We start from the raw sequence: 16124 nt of genomic DNA, 5'->3' as shown, positions 1-16124 counted from the left end.
GCTGAGAGTTAGATAGGTAGCTGACAAACACTTGAGCACAGCCTTTTGTCTCCCAGCAACACTTTATGTTATCTGCCATCCTGCCTTACTACATCATAACTTATTATTGTATTAGAAACCAATGAAATAATCATGGCCACAAAAATATTTATTGTAATACAAATTGCAGACAGCTAAAGCATCTCAAAATGTAAAATCTGGTGATAGAACTGAAATCCTTTCCATGTTTCATTTTATTAAATTGATGTAGTAGGAGACACACATAGTTTTCTCTCTTAATATTCTATTCTGCTTGGTTGAGGTCAATTCTGTAGGCTAAAGGAAGAATTTAAGCACCGAGAATATATGATTTTTAAAATCATTGTAAGGTCTTAGCTGTTTTAAAAAAATAGTTTACGACTTTTGTTTATTTATTTAATGAGGGAATTTTTCTTACATATGCCAGGCAGAAAATCACATAAAAGCATTATTGAAACTGCAGGATGAATCACTTAAAAATCAGGAAAATATGTCCTTAGCGTGTATGTCCCTTAAAAGTATGCCCCTCTACCTGTGATTTACAGTCTCTAGATTTATAGGTCATGTGTTTTTTTTCTTTGAGGCCCCTTCTTTCAGCCAAAGAATTCAAAAACAAGCAAATAGAATTTTCTATCCAGTGTTTGCAGCAATATGCAGCAATAAAAATTTCTATGCGGGGAAAAAAACCCCACGAATGATAGTTTGCCCACCTCTATTTAACAAAGCTTGAGCTCTGCCTATATGATTTTCATTAAAGGGCTTTACCAGTTTATCTCCCTGTCACACATACAATTACACACATTTATGGTTTTGATGGCTTGAGGAGTGGTCCCATAATCATGGATGGATGTGACCTGTGCCATATTGCTGTTTCCCTTTTTGGTATTTCAGGACATCATTTACAAACTGAAAACTGCTTTTAATAAGGAATTTGACATAGTTGCACAACAAAAGGAGCAGGAGATAGAACGAGTGAAAGAAAGAAACCTGAGGATCCGAGAAATCTTGGAACAACTTGATCTGCAGTTGGAAGTGTGGGAGCCAGCTCTTACAGATGATGAGATACCAGAGCGAGCACTCACAGTTCAGGATTCAGAGGTGTTTGAAAAATGAATCTTTCTCTTTCACCTACTCAAATATATTTATTTAATTCCTGTCATTGCCAGACATTGAAAAGCTGAAAACAGATGTGTCTGTGTACTTAAAATCATCTTTTTGTCTCTTTTGCTTCCCTTCACTCTTTAGGGAGAAAACTTATAATAAGTCAATCCAAAATGAATAAGATGTATACAATCTTAATTCGTTGATGTTAAGTTTTTAATTGGCTATAAATTAGGTAGATATTCCCCCTGTTCCTGAGTGTAAGATTCAAGCCAGGCTTGGAGGGTTTACTTCCATAGATAAGGGTTTCTCTGTTTATTCTGAGCACCATTTTGAGACTAAGTAGTTTTAGACTAAGTGTGTGGGTACTAAACCGTGCTTAGTACTGTAATTATAAATTGAAATGATAATTTATAAAGAAGCACCATGCTTCTTATACAATATATTCCACCAATCTCATGCTCTTTTGGTCAGTCTTTCCCAATTCTCTCTGTTCTCTCACCAGTTCGTGTTATTCACTGTCAGAAAAGGTATGCAAGAAATACAACTAATCTCAACAAAAATGATGGTAGTTTCTATTTTAGCATTTTTAAATATGCTTTCAGGGGTGTTCGAAAGAACAATGTCCTCTTGAGGAGTATTATCATGGAGCAGAGATACAAAAAGCATCAAGAATTAGTATTGCCCCTCTTTCCAAAGGTTCTTAGTCTGCATGTGATCACATTTGGAGAGAAGAACCCTGATATGACCCTCATTTTCTTCCTTCAGATTAAAGTTGAAAAATACTTGACTCAAGAAGAGAGAGAGAAAGCAGAAATGCTGGCTAAGCTTGAAATGGAAAGACGTCTTGCTGAGAAGGTACTTAAAGTAGTTTCCTTTTTTACTGTGTAGGCCTTTGTCTCTGGTCAGGCTTATTTAGTTAATGCTGCACTGAAATATTCCAGTCATGTAGCATGGGAGAATAAAGTGTAAATGGTAGGTAATGATGATGTGTGCCTTTTCCTTCTTATTATCGTTTACAATTGGAACTACCTAGACCAGCCGGGGGGAGAAAAGATTTAGTATTAGGCTCAACATTTTCTAAAAAAAATGGCAGTTAAAAATACTCTATCAGGTGACTAGGGATTAGATAAATTTCTAAATGCATGCTGCTGCTCAAGAGAGAGCTTTCTGCTTTATCTGTGTTTGTTAACTGAGCGACCTGTGCTCTTCAGGGATAAGGCAAGGGTGTTGTAATGCTTTCCTCTGGCTTTAAAACGCATCTGTGCAGAACCTAAAATGGTTCGGTTCCCAAAAGAGATGCTCAATGAGACAATAACACAATAGCCTCCTTCACCCTAGCCTACCAACTGCACAGGAGTAGTCTATACCTGTGTATTCTTTTCTAGAATGCCAGAATGGCAGTTTGAGTAAGTTATTTGGTACGTGAACATCCGTCCACCAGAAAAAACTCTGAGACTTTCATCATGTTTCACAGGCATCACCGAAGTGCATTAATCTACTAGTGACACACCGTATAATTGTACAGATGATCTAGATGTGAACTACCCTATTATCCCTCTCAAAACTTCCAATTACTACACTTCCTTTTGCAAACAAAAATGTTTTTTGTGGTTGTTTGCAGGACAATGACAGACTGCGTGCTCTTAATGACATGATGGGTGGAGTCCTAGAAGTCAAAAAGGAAGACGTCTTGAAGATGGTGAGCTGTGTTTCTGCCATATCATTTAGGTGGTTTGTGGGCTTTTAGAGGACGTGTGAAATTCAACTAGCAAATATTTCAAACCTAAGTGATAGGAGAAAGTCAGAGACTTGTAGAATTGCATTAAACCTACATAGACTCTGTAAGAGACCACACACTGGACTCAAAAGAGACCACAGAGTTCTAGTGCCTGCATATGACTTATCCATAACACCTGTCCCTGTCACAGTGGAATACTGCAGGAACATAATCTGGTATTACCATTATAACAACTGGTGGAGGAAGAGCCTGTTTTCCATCACTGTGATCTCACAGAAAAATACTGTATTCCATTTTAACTCAGCCAATATAGATAGTACACAAGTAAAGAAAGGAACAAATGTGAAATGTCACAGAAAAAGAGTACGGCAGGACCAAGCATTTTCCCTGGAATTGATCTCTTTTGGAAAATTAGGGCTCCACTTAGAAGTATACGTTAGCATGGAGTTAGATTTGGGTTACCTTTTTGAGTTAGATTTTTTTCTGAAGCAGAAAACGTGAGGTATCTAGTATCTACAGCAGTATGTTTGAGTACAAAATACTTGTCCTTTACAAGATCCAGCAGTGAATTCCTATAAGCAATTGAGAGAGAATAGCACAATATGTGTCACCAAAATTACTGTGCAAGTGACAGACCAGAGAAACAGAATATATAGGTAACTTAGACTTAAGTCTTGTACCTTATTTACCACTAAGGAATACCTTTAACTCATCTTGAGATGTGCTAGAGTTTGTTAGTGTGCAGATGGGGACTTAATGTTGCTTTTGAAACATATTTGTCTTTAATTCTTCCAGGATATTCCTCCACCTCCTTTTCTGTCCAAGCCTGAGCATCTTTGGAATGAAGAAGAAAAGAGAATATTTAGAGAATATGAGATAAAAGTCAAGGAACTGAATGAAGAAAAAGAGGAATATAGAAGGGTAAATTAAAATGAGAAAAGGAGTGGTTTTGTTAACATGCTCATCACCAGAGTTTCAGGAGCTACTTCTGAAAATGCTAATACACAGAATAAATGGAGAACAAGTGAAGAACAAAGATCATGTGGCATATGAAAGAAGTCCTAGCTTAGACTAGACAATCTCTACTTATACCAAGTAATACAAGCCAAAGCCTGTGGCATCTCACAGACAGTAACTTTCCTTCACAAATGTACCAGTATTCCTAAAATTTTTTTCAGGTTCCATTCCCAGAGTTGCTGATGCCATACGCAAATGATACAACTCTTTTTATTCTTCGAAGTCATATTTGGACAACATAACTCGGTAGCCTGGCAGCACCTCCTTCCAAACAAATAATTTCTGGGACCTTTTGGCTAAAGGATACAATTCCATATTTTCATTCTACAATATCTGAGCTTCTTTGTTCTTCTAGATGTGATATTGCTGCTCTTGTCCTTCCCTTCTCCAGGCACTGGAAGATGAACTGAAGAAACTTAAAGCTTCCATCCAGGAAACAACACGAAATTTTGATGAGATTGTGTGTAAACTCTCTGAAAGGAAAGTGAAATCAGAGATGGTCGTCTACCAGGTATTGCAGAGAACATTGATTTTTCTTCTCTGTCACTGTGCATCAGGAAAGTTAACATTTTTTAATACAATCATTTTACAGGAAGAACTCAAAATAGTCAATCTTGTTTACGCTTTACTGTTGGATGAGGAGTTGGACACTAGAAAAGCTGGACTTCATAATTTTCTTGTGAAAAAGGAGAAAGAAAAAGTAAGTAGTCATTTGGAATGCTGTTCTTAGGAAAAGTGTAATATTTACAAAACATTTTCTTGTGAGGACTGCTCTTTCCAAATAAAAATTTTGCTGTAGATTATTTTCTGACAATTTACAGGGTCACTGATATATTTTTCAACTTGTACAGGTGACATACTTTATAAATACATATGTTTTTTAATAGATATACTCATTTTGGTTCAGCTGGAGTTGTTTGGTAAAATTCTATGCATTCAGAAGGGCATGCTGCTAATGGTTGTTATATATAGTATTTTTCAGTATCCAGTGTCAAGCTGGAAGCAGCAACTATGATGCTTTTAGGACATGAAGATGTGTAATGCCATCACGTTTTTCACTGAAGTGAGGGCCATGCTGACTTGTGTTTGCCAGTTCAAAGCATAGACAGAGGTTGCTTTTGAGTATCTGACACACATACCCTTGAGCACAAAGTGTTTATAATCTTATTGACCAATTTAGTCTCCTGAAGCGTTTACCCATCCCTGCCAAATCATATAAAAAAAAAAATTCTAACTCTTCCCATAGGTAGATCTTTTGGTCCATACAAACTGTGAAATACAGGAGAAGGATCTCCCCAGCAGAGTAGAGGCATTTAACAGCCTCAGTAAGACGTAGTATCCTGACAGGTAGCAGAACTATGTTATGACGAAAGGGAAGCTGCATTCTCAAATTAAAACACTCCATTGAACAGCGTTTGTGAATTTTTGCACTGTGTTACCTGTGATGATGTGAAAGGAAAAGGAAATCTTTGTGCAAGTGAAAACAACTATCAACAAAGGTCCTTACATTCAGATTTTAATATGAAGACTTGTAAGCATTTGTATATTTCTTCCACAAATTTCTTACTGTCTTAAGCAGGGGACTAATTTAATTTCACACCTGCTCACCCATTAGCAGTATCTACAATTAACCTGCAGAAGAAGGCATTGACTTGTTAGTGAAAACAGCTCACATGTTTTTCTCTAGAAATAAGAAAGCGTCAGCTTCATCAGTGTAAATGAGTGGCTGGTTGGTGCTTCTGCTGGATGAGTTTCATTCCTGAAATGTTTTGGTTTTGCTATAGGACAAGACTACGAAAACACTCCAGACTACAGAACATAAAATTGTGGCTTACATGGACACCTATGAAAATGCAGTAGTTGAAGAGAAGGTGAGACTCTTGACAAACACAAGGAGGTTCACAAATTAAAAAGTTAATGCTGTGTCTTGATAACAAGAAGAATGTACTTCACTGTGAGCATGGGATGAGTTCTGGTCAACTTGCTGATTGCTGAAATTCAGTTGTAAAGGAGAGTATGTGCAGAGAAAAATTAATGAAGTATCCCGGATTCCTGTGATGCTTGACAGTGCTTGGAAGAGCACCATGTTCTATATTTCTAAGGTATGAGCAGGTTAATGCTTTTTTAAAAATAACGTTTTGGTAACAAGAAAGCTTTCTGTTTCCCTCCTAGAAACTGGAATGTGGTTTTACAAAGGAGTTTGCTGACCTACCTGCTGATCTCCTTAATGAACTTTCCCAACTTTACAAACGTCGACCAGAGTAAGATCCTCCTGATGCCATCTGCTTAAATATTGGTGTTTCTTGGGAGACAAGAATGAGAATGCTATTTATTTCAATGGTCAAAATTATTTTGATAATCAGTGGGCTGCCTGCTTTTTATTGGCTATTTAACAATTGCTTTTTTGAGTACTTATATTTCCTCATTCACCCCCCACAATCTATTTTAAATGCAATCTAAATAATCATGAGGTTTCAAAAACATATATTCTTATTTTGTGTAAGATGCAGTCTTACCTATTTGTTCTTTGCTAGGAACTTGAAAGAATGAAATGTTCATAGTTGTTTTTGCACTTCTTTTGTGCAAGAGATAATAAAAAGTAAATATTTTATGTACTCTATATGTGCACTAGGGCCCCAGTGACAGAAATGGCCTTTGACACTGCAAACCCGTATGGCAATTGTTCAGGCTCAGCTGAAGATTACAAACATGCACGTACCCTGTTAAGGAAATCCATGGATGAACTGGATAGTCCTGAGTACATGCCTAATGGCTTAGACCCATCTATATGGGAACGCTTTTGTCTAGCTAGAAGAAATAAAATGGAAACTGAGGAGCTGGTATGTAAAATTCTTTATTTTTCCAGTATACTTCTTGATATTTTCGGATCTGATAGTTCTACGGAGTTCAAGTGCAGGGTCAAGGTAATGGTGAAACAACAATGCAGCACACACACAAGCTGCATTTGAGTTTGAAGGTTGCTTCTGACCACATTCAGTTCAGAATAATAGAAATGCTATGAAGGGAAATGGGATCTAGTTCTCCTTCACAGGAAAAATTAGCATATTAATGTGAATGGATTTTATCAGAATGATTATGATTTTGGTGTGGTTTCATTAAAAAAAAAAAAAAAAAATTACCTTTCCTCTGTCCATACCAAAAAAAATATTAAGGCATTCGGTTTTCATCATCTGTTGGAGTTGTTCTCTCCCTTTATCAGTCTACATTTGCAGCCATGCATTCCCATATTGTTTTAGAATGTCAAGAGCAATTCCTAACAGATGGTGTGGAAAAGTTCTAGCAAGCTGTTTGTTCAGCTTAAAAGCATGAAGGTGTAAATCTCAGTTTTCCAGAGACAGAGATACATGAGCTTTGAGCAAAAGATATACAGATTTCCTTTCATGTGAATAAAATACGTGTAAATGAATAAATTATTTTCTGAGCAGTGTATAAAGATGCCCCAACACTGGAAACATTCAAGGTCAGGTTGGATGGGACTCTGATATCGAGTTGAAGATGTCCGTGCTCACTGCAGGGGGGTTGGACTAGCTATCTTCATGATCCCTTCCAGTGCAACCATTCTATGATTCTATGATTGTAACCTCCTTGTCCATGTGCTGAGATTCTCAAAATACCAGGCTATGTATTTATACATATGTTTGTCTTCTTAAGAACTTGTCTTCTCTGTTCTTGAAGAGTCTTGCCCTGCCATACTGACAAAGTTGAAAAAATTCAGAATGTCACAATATTGCTTGCTTAGGTGAAACAGAAAGACCGAACACTGGCAGAGATGCAGGCCTTTCTCCAGAGAAGAATGGATGACGATGAGAAGATTAAGTCAGAACTAGAAGGCGTTTTCCAAGAACTTAGATGGTATTTTTTTTTCTTTTCCTATATTTTGCTATGTTTTACTACTGTACCGACACAGAGCTGAAAGTTACATACAAAATTATGCAGTGGTGTTCTCCAACACTCTTTTCTCTAGGATCCATCCTAGAGACCTACAATATTTCTGAAATGAGGTGCGATTGCACCACATGTGAGCAGGCCAAACCAAAATTTTTCACAGAAAGGGTCATTGGGCACTGGCAGAGGCTGCCCAGGGAGGGGGTTGAGTCCCCTTCCCTGGAGGGGTTTAAGGGACGGGTGGACGAGGCACTGAGGGACATGGGTTAGTGATTGATGGGAATGGTTGGACTCGATGATCCGATGGGTCTCTTCCAATCTGGTTATTCTATGATTCTATAATTCTAAATCTGGGGATAAATTATACAAGAAAAAGGGTGCTGGCTGGAGTCTTCTCCATATCCTTCTCAGTTGTTATTAAAACTTCTGTTCAGTAACAGACACCTTCTCTCAGAACATGAGCTGGAGTATGTCAAACTGAATCAGTGGTTGAAAACTTCATGTATGGAAATAAGTTGCAAATTCTGTAGTCGCTTTGGGCGCAAGTACAAGACAGGCTCTTAAAGAGTAACCCCTACATGAAAATACCTCTCACCAGTAATAAATAAAAACATTCTGAGAATCATAGGAGGATTTATGCAAACCTGTTGAAATCACTAACTTCTTGTTTTCTGCCATTATAGGGTGCAGGAAGAGAAGAAGAAATTTCAAAGGAATTTGACTGTCCAATTTTTGCTAAAGCAAGGACAGGTGGAATTGGAAAGTACTGGGATCCCAGACTACAGTGATGCCATTCTCATTAATAGGAGTGTTATTGAAGAACTGAATTCCTCTATCATGGTAATTTGCATTATCTGAAGGAAATCTAAGCTTTTTAAACAAATGTATTGTCCTTCAGGGGCTCTGCTTTTTCTCCAGTTTGACATCTAGTTTCAATTCATTACTACACACCAGGAGGCTCAATTGTAATCAAGAAGCTATTAAGGATTCCGTAATGTCTCTTATCACGATGTACAGATTGCAATATAGATTGCTTTCTTGATGTTTGATCAATATAATTCAGACCAATAAAATGGCAACAGTTTTTAGACACACCATCACTTACACACGCTTTAAACAGAAAATGCTAATCCAGTCTGAAAATTCCCTCAAGGCAAAGGCACAGTTAAGAAGCATTTGAACAGTAGCTTACATTAAGATTTAAAAAATAATACACTTTTTTATGTAAGGTGAAAATGGTGATGCTACTTAAAACAGTGCTTCATACTCCCATTAAAAGGTTCTTTTCTTAGGCATTCTAGCTGTACAAAAACTGCTACTGGACAAAGCCTTCAGCAATGTCTGCAGAATACCTTATAGAGGGCTGATTTGTATTCTGTAGAGCTAAAATGCCTTCATGTTCAAAAGACAGAAAGGTGGAGAGAGAGGTTAGCTGTAATTTTCTCCATCTCCTCCTCTGATCTAAGGCTGTGGCACAGAGCATAAAAGGGAAAAAATTCTACAAAAGATAACCATCTGGAGCAAAGTCTAGAAAGAGACTGCAGTATAGCACGTTCTTCTTACTAAAATTATAACTTTGGAAGCTTGTCCAACTTGTTGCAAATAATTATTCCATAATTTGCAAAATATGTTAATGAAGATTAATCTATTTTTTCAGGCTCAAGGAAGAAAAAAGATTGCTAGCATGGTGGAATGTAAAGACTTCTCTAAAGTGATATTTCATCTGGAATGGGAGCACAAGAAAATGAGAATGCAGATAGAAGATCTGGAACAGAAGGCTCGGGATATAGCAACGCTATCTATTTCAAAAGACCGCCAGCTAGTGAGTTACTTTCTTTATATTTTGACCACAGAAAATTTTGCTGGCTATACCTGTAAGATCATTTATACCTCTTAAGTCCCTTACTCCTATGGAGAAACCTGATGCCCACTAAGTCAACAATTTAGTTTTCAGAGTAAAGTTTTATTCTTGAGAGTGATCAGTGATGCGGCTGTTTGGTATGCTCAGCTGTAAACAAAGGCAAAATTAGCCCTGACTCTCGTTGTTTCAAAATCGGCACCGAGATTAAGGAATGAGGATTTTGCAGCCTCAGAAGACAGATCCTTTAAATAAAAGACTATAACTTCCTTTAAAGTGAAAGGTCTGAGGTGCTCCCATCTGGTATCTCACTGGGCTTTGAACAAGCCCAGCTGGCAGGCCAAAAACTGTAGGAAAAGGTAAGAGCCAAGGATACCAGTGGGAGAGGAGAGGATGAAGCCAGCTTGTAGGGGAAGCCTGAGCATATTGCAGTATGGGATATAGAGGACTGCAAGGAAAGCTGATGGTTTTGTTGTGCTAAGGTGAGGGGCATAAAGGTTTGGAGTAAGAGTTGTTGGAGGATGGGTAAGCTATGGATATTGCAGTGGGGAGAGCTATAAAGCACAGAGAAAATGAAGAATGTTGGAGGGCAAGTAAGGATATTGCAATTCAATCAAAAGATTAAAAGAAAATCCTAAACACCTGTTTTAGTCAGGCTTCATTTTGCTGCCCTCCAAACTGCTTGTTCACTTCTGAATCAGAGCCAAGGGACTTTCTGTAACTGCCACCCACAAAACAGCCTTCCAAAGAGGTGATGTGACAACACACTGAAAAGTTCTTGTAGCAAATTAGTCACCAGTGTTGCTGTTATGTGTTAGCTTTTAAACTTCATTTTAACTGATGAGCAGAACTGTTGCTCTTTAGAGAGTTAGGCTTGCCCATAACAAAGGCAAATACCAGTTTAATCAGAATTTGAATGCTTTGAGGGGCTTGACTTCACTCTCTGAGTAGAAATGTGGGGCTAGCAGGAAAGACAAGGCAACAGAGACCCCAACAACAAGAATAGAAAGAAAGGTGGCTTATATAAACGGCGACAGAGTGGGACAAAACCCAGAGACCACCTGGAATAAGGACTATTTGTGAAGCAGTGAGTGAAAGCAGTTTTGTGCTGAAGGTCTGCTGGGCCTTTCCTGTTTCTCCTTTTCTGACCAGAGCAGTTCACAAAATTTTACATGTCACTTCGGTGGGACAGTATCCTGAAAGGATAGATCTACATCTACAAAAACCTTTTTACTGCCCATTATGGGTTACACAGGCTGTTTATCCTTTGTCAATCGATAAAGGGATATTTTAGTAGCAGTGTGCTGAAGAAACACATCTTTAATAACTTCTGTGCAACCTGAATTACTATGCAGGTACAAGAACAATAAAACAGAACTACGGAGAGACCACTCAAAAGAAAACAATCACTTTCCTCTCTGGTCTAAACACAGACTGTATAGCACCTTGGCCTCCAGCTGTGTTAGGTTAGACTACCTTATAAGCAAAAATGTAGCTGAGGTTTTTGGATCAACTCACAACAAATTAGGTTGGTCTTGGTTTCATTAACACATAATAGATAACATTATTTTTAACAGCTCTACAGTCTAGTAGTCACACAGCATCCAAGAATATATTTACCATGTCCATTTATGATCATTAGTAAAACTTTCCAATGTGCAGACTTCTAGTTTTTTGAGTTTTGCAATGTATGATTGTCTTTACAAAATTATGAAATGGTTAAGAACAAACAGGCTTAATGAGATGGCTTCTTTCTGCTTTTAATTCTTCAGTTCCTAAGTATGATGAACTACGACACCCACATCACCCACCAGATTTCAGCGATGGAGCAGAGTCTTGGCATCATGGATAAGGTAAATCCTAAGAGAACCACCACGTCTGAGAGGCACATTTTTAGTTTAAATGCAAGTCCTCTCCTTCATTAGCAAGAGGTGTTGGTAAGAAATAACTGCAACTGATACAGGCATAATGACTCTTCAGCTAACTCTAGGACTGCTGGAGCATAGCCAGAACAGCACACACAGGTGAATATATATCTCAGAATCATAGAATAGTTTGGGTTGGAAGGGATCTTAAAGATCATCCAGTTCCAACCCCTCTGCCATGGGCTCATGTCAAGCTTCTCATCAACCTGCACCCCCGAGTCCTTCTCTGCGGGGCATCTCTCAATCACATCATCCCCCATCCTGTACTGAAATCAGGGATTGCCCCGGCCCAGCTGCAGGATCTTGCACTTGGCCTTGTAGAACCTCATGAGGTTTGCGTAGGCCCACTGCTCCGGCCTGTCCAGGTATTTATTCATTAATAATCGCCTTTCAGTAGTTTTTTCAGCTTGTGCTGAGCTGTCTAGAGCAGCAGTTCTCTAGAGTCTTTCGAAGCAGTCTGCATTCATTGATTGCTGCATAGATCAACCCTATGGAGAGAAATCTACTTGCTTTGTTACCGGAATTAAATGCTTTCCTTCCTGATCCGAATGCAGATCTGCTTAACACTTTTTGCACAGCTTTGCCTATAGAAGTCACTCTTCCATTTCTAATGAAGCATTCTTCCAAATCTTCACTCCTTACTGTGTCTCTCCAGGAGTGCCAGCCTGTTCATAATACCACTGCCCCTCTGTTTTCAAAATAACACAGACACAACAATCTGATTTGCTGGCTCTCTCATCTATTTCAATATTCAGATGACGATTATCCTTGATTTTAAGTGATTCCACTGGATTTTCTCCAGGTTGCTGTAGCTGGCATCAGCCTCCTCATCCTCTTCAAGCTTCAATATTTGTGTTGTCACCTTACAGCCCATCTGACAGCTTCAGCACAACAACCCTTTTTTCAGCAGCTCAGAGCAGCCAAGAGAATGTTCTCAGCTCACACATTCCATTGACTTTCTTTGCTCTCTTTGCCTTTCAAGTTTTATCTTTAATATATCTCTTACCCTGACCTCTTGTCAGCTCCTTAATCAGAACTTTACAAAGCATATTGAAATATTTGTGAAAGACAAAGTAAAGCCAAAATGTGCTACTAGTTACATCCAAATACGCCAAAGTTTACTGAGGTACAAGGAAGTCATTAAGATTATAGGTTTCCATCATAAGTATGTCTTTTGTATAATCTCATATGTTTTCTGTATTCATTTGGGAACGGACAGCTGCACAAGAAGAACGTGAAGAAACGTCAGAAAAGAATTAAAGAGTTGGAAAAGTGCATCAGTTTAGAAGAGCAAGCAAACTACAACCTCAGCCTGCAGCTGAAAGAAATGCTTGTCTCTGTCTCAGAAAGGAGGCACATCTTTGAGGCAGCTGGTGAGTCACAATTTAAGTTACAAGCAAAGAACGTTCAGAAGATATTGCCAAGGCCAGATGGTCCTGTTCTCCATCAGCATCAGCTAAGGGACAAGGAGCACCTACTTCTTATTTTATGTGCACTACTAGTAGTACTTTTTCTACCACAATGTTTACTTAAGAGCATGCCCTTGTAACCAAAGTTAATTGACTAAATTGCTGAAACTATTTATAGTCATTAATACCTTCAGTAGGCAACAGGGCATCATTCTTTCACTTCTTTCCACCCATTCAAGGGAATGGAGGAAGTAAGGTGAAGGGTATTCACCATTGGTAAAACTGTAGAGATCTTTCCCGTAGCAAAAGATTTTCAAAACTGTGGGTACTTGCCAGAAACTAAAGGAAGCATTCCAGTGCCTTTTGAATTTTTCTGCTTTATTCAGAACTGTAAAGACTCTTCAGCCGAACTGTGAGTCTCTTTTAAAATGCTTGCTTATTCTATACAAAACTTAGAAGAACCCCAGGACAGGGCCATATAAATACAAACTATACATCATCTGCAAATACAGGCTAACCCTTATATTTCATTTTATGCAGACACACAGCACATTTCTAATGAGATTGCAAAGCAGCGCTACCAGGAGATTTTGAAGCAGAAACACTTACGGGATCTTGTAGAGGAACAGGAAGAACAGTTTGAAACTCTTCAGGCAGAAGCAGAAAGATGGAGATTAAGAACATTTCCTATCTTTTAGTAATCAAAGTCCAGGTAGATGTATAATACCGTGGTCTTGTCTGAGAAAAAGATCTTGTATGTCTGCCTTTTCTCTCTGAACTTTTCTTTCCACAAACAATTTCTTCTGTAACTTCTTTAAAAATAACTTCAGTTTGAGAGATACCTGTTTGTCCGTTTTGTACAATTTATACCTAGTCTTATCCCCATTATATTTCAACTCGTGAGATTTATTTCTGCTCTTTTGATTTTATAAACCACATCACTCATTACAGAAAACAAATGGTGCAAGAAATTGTAGACTGATAGAAGAACAGGTGAGGTGTGCTTGTACATCCTTAGTCTGCAATATGCAACTGCAGACATTTTGAAGGCAAAATAGTGCAGGAAAACTATGAATTTTCAGCTGCTTCAGTTCATGGCTACGGCTTTGACTTAATTTTGCTTTTTAAATATGTTTTAACCTGTGATGTCACTGTGGGTGGCTAAGGCCCGGCGGTCGGAAGATCTCGCGATGTACGGAAAGGTAGGACCCCCTCCCGGGTAGCCAATTGCGTATTAGTTCATGATGTAAGCAGACGGAAGTGAGGTCGTAAGCCCAGGCTATATAAGGCTGTGTTACGTATCAATAAACGCCATTTGCCGTCCACCACCATACTGACAAAGTTGAAAAAATTCAGAATGTCACAATATTGCTTGCTTACAACTCTTTTTATTCTTCGAAGTCGTATTTGGACAACATAACTCGGTAGCCTGGCAGCACTCTCCTTCCAAACAAATAATTTCTGGGACCTTTTGGCTAAAGGATACAATTCCATATTTTCATTCTACAGTATCTGAGCTTCTTTGTTCTTCTAGATATGATATTGCTGCTCTTGTCCTTCCCTTCTCCAGGCACTGGAAGATGAACTGAAGAAACTTAAAGCTTCCATCCAGGAAACTGAACCAGGTCGCCACGCCTCCGGAGGCAACGCCCCCCGAAGGCGGGGGTGGTGCCGAAACCCGGGGGCCGGGAAGGAGCTCCGGGAATCGGGAAGTCGCTTGGAATCGGGTGAACGACGGCCGGTGCGGCTGGACCAGCCCGGCGGGGAGGACGCTCCCGGACCCGCAAGGAAGATGGAAGCCCTTGTGAAGGTCGTATCGCAATTATATAAGACAGAGTGTAAGCCTAAAGATTTTATTCTCGCCGTTGCGAGACTTTTAGAGCTTGGGGTCATTGACCAGCCGGTGGATATTCTCCACCCCGGCCCCGCGGACTCTGCCCCCCCCACGTGGTGATGATTATGCAGAATCTAAATGTTTGCGAGAGGGGGATGCGTCCCCTCAATCCTCAAACCCCGGCCCGCTTACGGAGGGACAGAAACGAGCGGAATCCTTCTGGGGCGGGTTGGCCGGGGGCGCCGCTGGAAAAGCGGAGCCCGAGGCAATCTCGGAAAGGCCGCCACCTTATGCGGCCCAAGATGGCGCCGAGCGGGAAAGGCGGGGTGAGAACGCTCGCGGCGGGAACAGGGAGGTAGCGCTGGAATTGAACGGCGCGTGCGAGCGTGAGGGGGAGGAGAACATAAAAGAGAAGGGTGGTGCCCGCGAGGGGCGGAGAGCCAGTCAGCGCCCGTCTGCTCCGAGCAGCAGGCGGGGCGAGCCGCGGGGAGGGGGCGGCCCCACCCGCAAGGGAGGTGGGCGGGGCCGGGGCCCGACAGAAGGAGCTCGGGGCCCGGAAGTGACCGGTCAGTCGAGTTCTGACTCCGGCTCGGACGCTAGTCCGGGCGGGTGGGTCACAACCGACTCGAGCTCAGAGGAGGAGGAAGTGGGGGTGCATAGAGTTAAAAGCCGACGCATCCCCACTCAAATTAAAGAAAAGCCGAGAGGGGGACAAATCCCTCTCACGGATTGGAGAAAAATAAAGATGGCATGTGCCGATTGGGCCCCATCGGCCAAGCTAGCATTCCCGGTTCGGGTCACAGACGGGGGACAGAGGGTCCACTCACCAATAAACCCTAAGGACATACAAGCAATTGTTAAAGCAATTGCAGATAAAGGACTTAATTCTGCCATGGTCTCCACCCTCATAGACAGCGTTTTCGGTGGAGATGACATGCTGCCCTTTGATATAAAACAAGCTTGCAGATTAATATTGGACGGGGCAGGGATGATTGTGTTCAAACAAGAATGGGAGGACAACTGCGTAAAGCAGCTGGCCCAAGTAGCTGGGGCAGATCACCCACTGCACGGCTCCAGCCTGCAGCGGCTCATGGGAACAGACCCAACCATGATCACCCCTCAGGCGCAAGCTCAGGGCCTGCGGGCCCATGAAGTCATGGCAACTACCCGTGCGGCCAGAGAAGCCATTCGCACAGCTTCTAGAGTCATCGCCAAGCCATCATCATGGTCCACGATAAAACAAAGTGAAAGTGAGAGTTTCACACAATTCGTGGACCGTCTCCAGGCAGCAGTCGACTCTTCGAGCCTGCCTGCG

The 16124-nt window shown here is 40.4% G+C and overlaps 1 protein-coding gene across 1 annotated transcript in view; it reads left to right on the top strand.

The window, feature by feature from the left end:
* The window catches only part of LOC138733928 (cilia- and flagella-associated protein 43-like), a 34977-nt gene extending 20541 nt beyond the window's left edge, over positions 1-14436 (top strand). Inside the window, 15 exon segments of the mRNA XM_069881446.1 lie at positions 910-1116; positions 1888-1977; positions 2744-2821; positions 3656-3781; positions 4269-4388; positions 4470-4577; positions 5662-5748; positions 6050-6138; positions 6510-6717; positions 7638-7750; positions 8467-8623; positions 9441-9605; positions 11414-11494; positions 12786-12939; positions 13516-14436. Coding sequence (XP_069737547.1) covers positions 910-1116; positions 1888-1977; positions 2744-2821; positions 3656-3781; positions 4269-4388; positions 4470-4577; positions 5662-5748; positions 6050-6138; positions 6510-6717; positions 7638-7750; positions 8467-8623; positions 9441-9605; positions 11414-11494; positions 12786-12939; positions 13516-13673 — 1941 coding nt within the window. The 3' untranslated portion in view covers positions 13674-14436.
* The last annotated feature ends 1688 nt before the right edge of the window (positions 14437-16124 follow it).

Source organism: Phaenicophaeus curvirostris, unplaced genomic scaffold, assembly GCF_032191515.1.
Source record: "Phaenicophaeus curvirostris isolate KB17595 unplaced genomic scaffold, BPBGC_Pcur_1.0 scaffold_46, whole genome shotgun sequence".
In the NCBI taxonomy this organism is placed as follows: Eukaryota; Metazoa; Chordata; class Aves; order Cuculiformes; family Cuculidae; genus Phaenicophaeus; species Phaenicophaeus curvirostris.
Note: the sequence above shows the minus strand (reverse complement) of the source record. Positions and strands in the feature narration are given on the sequence as shown.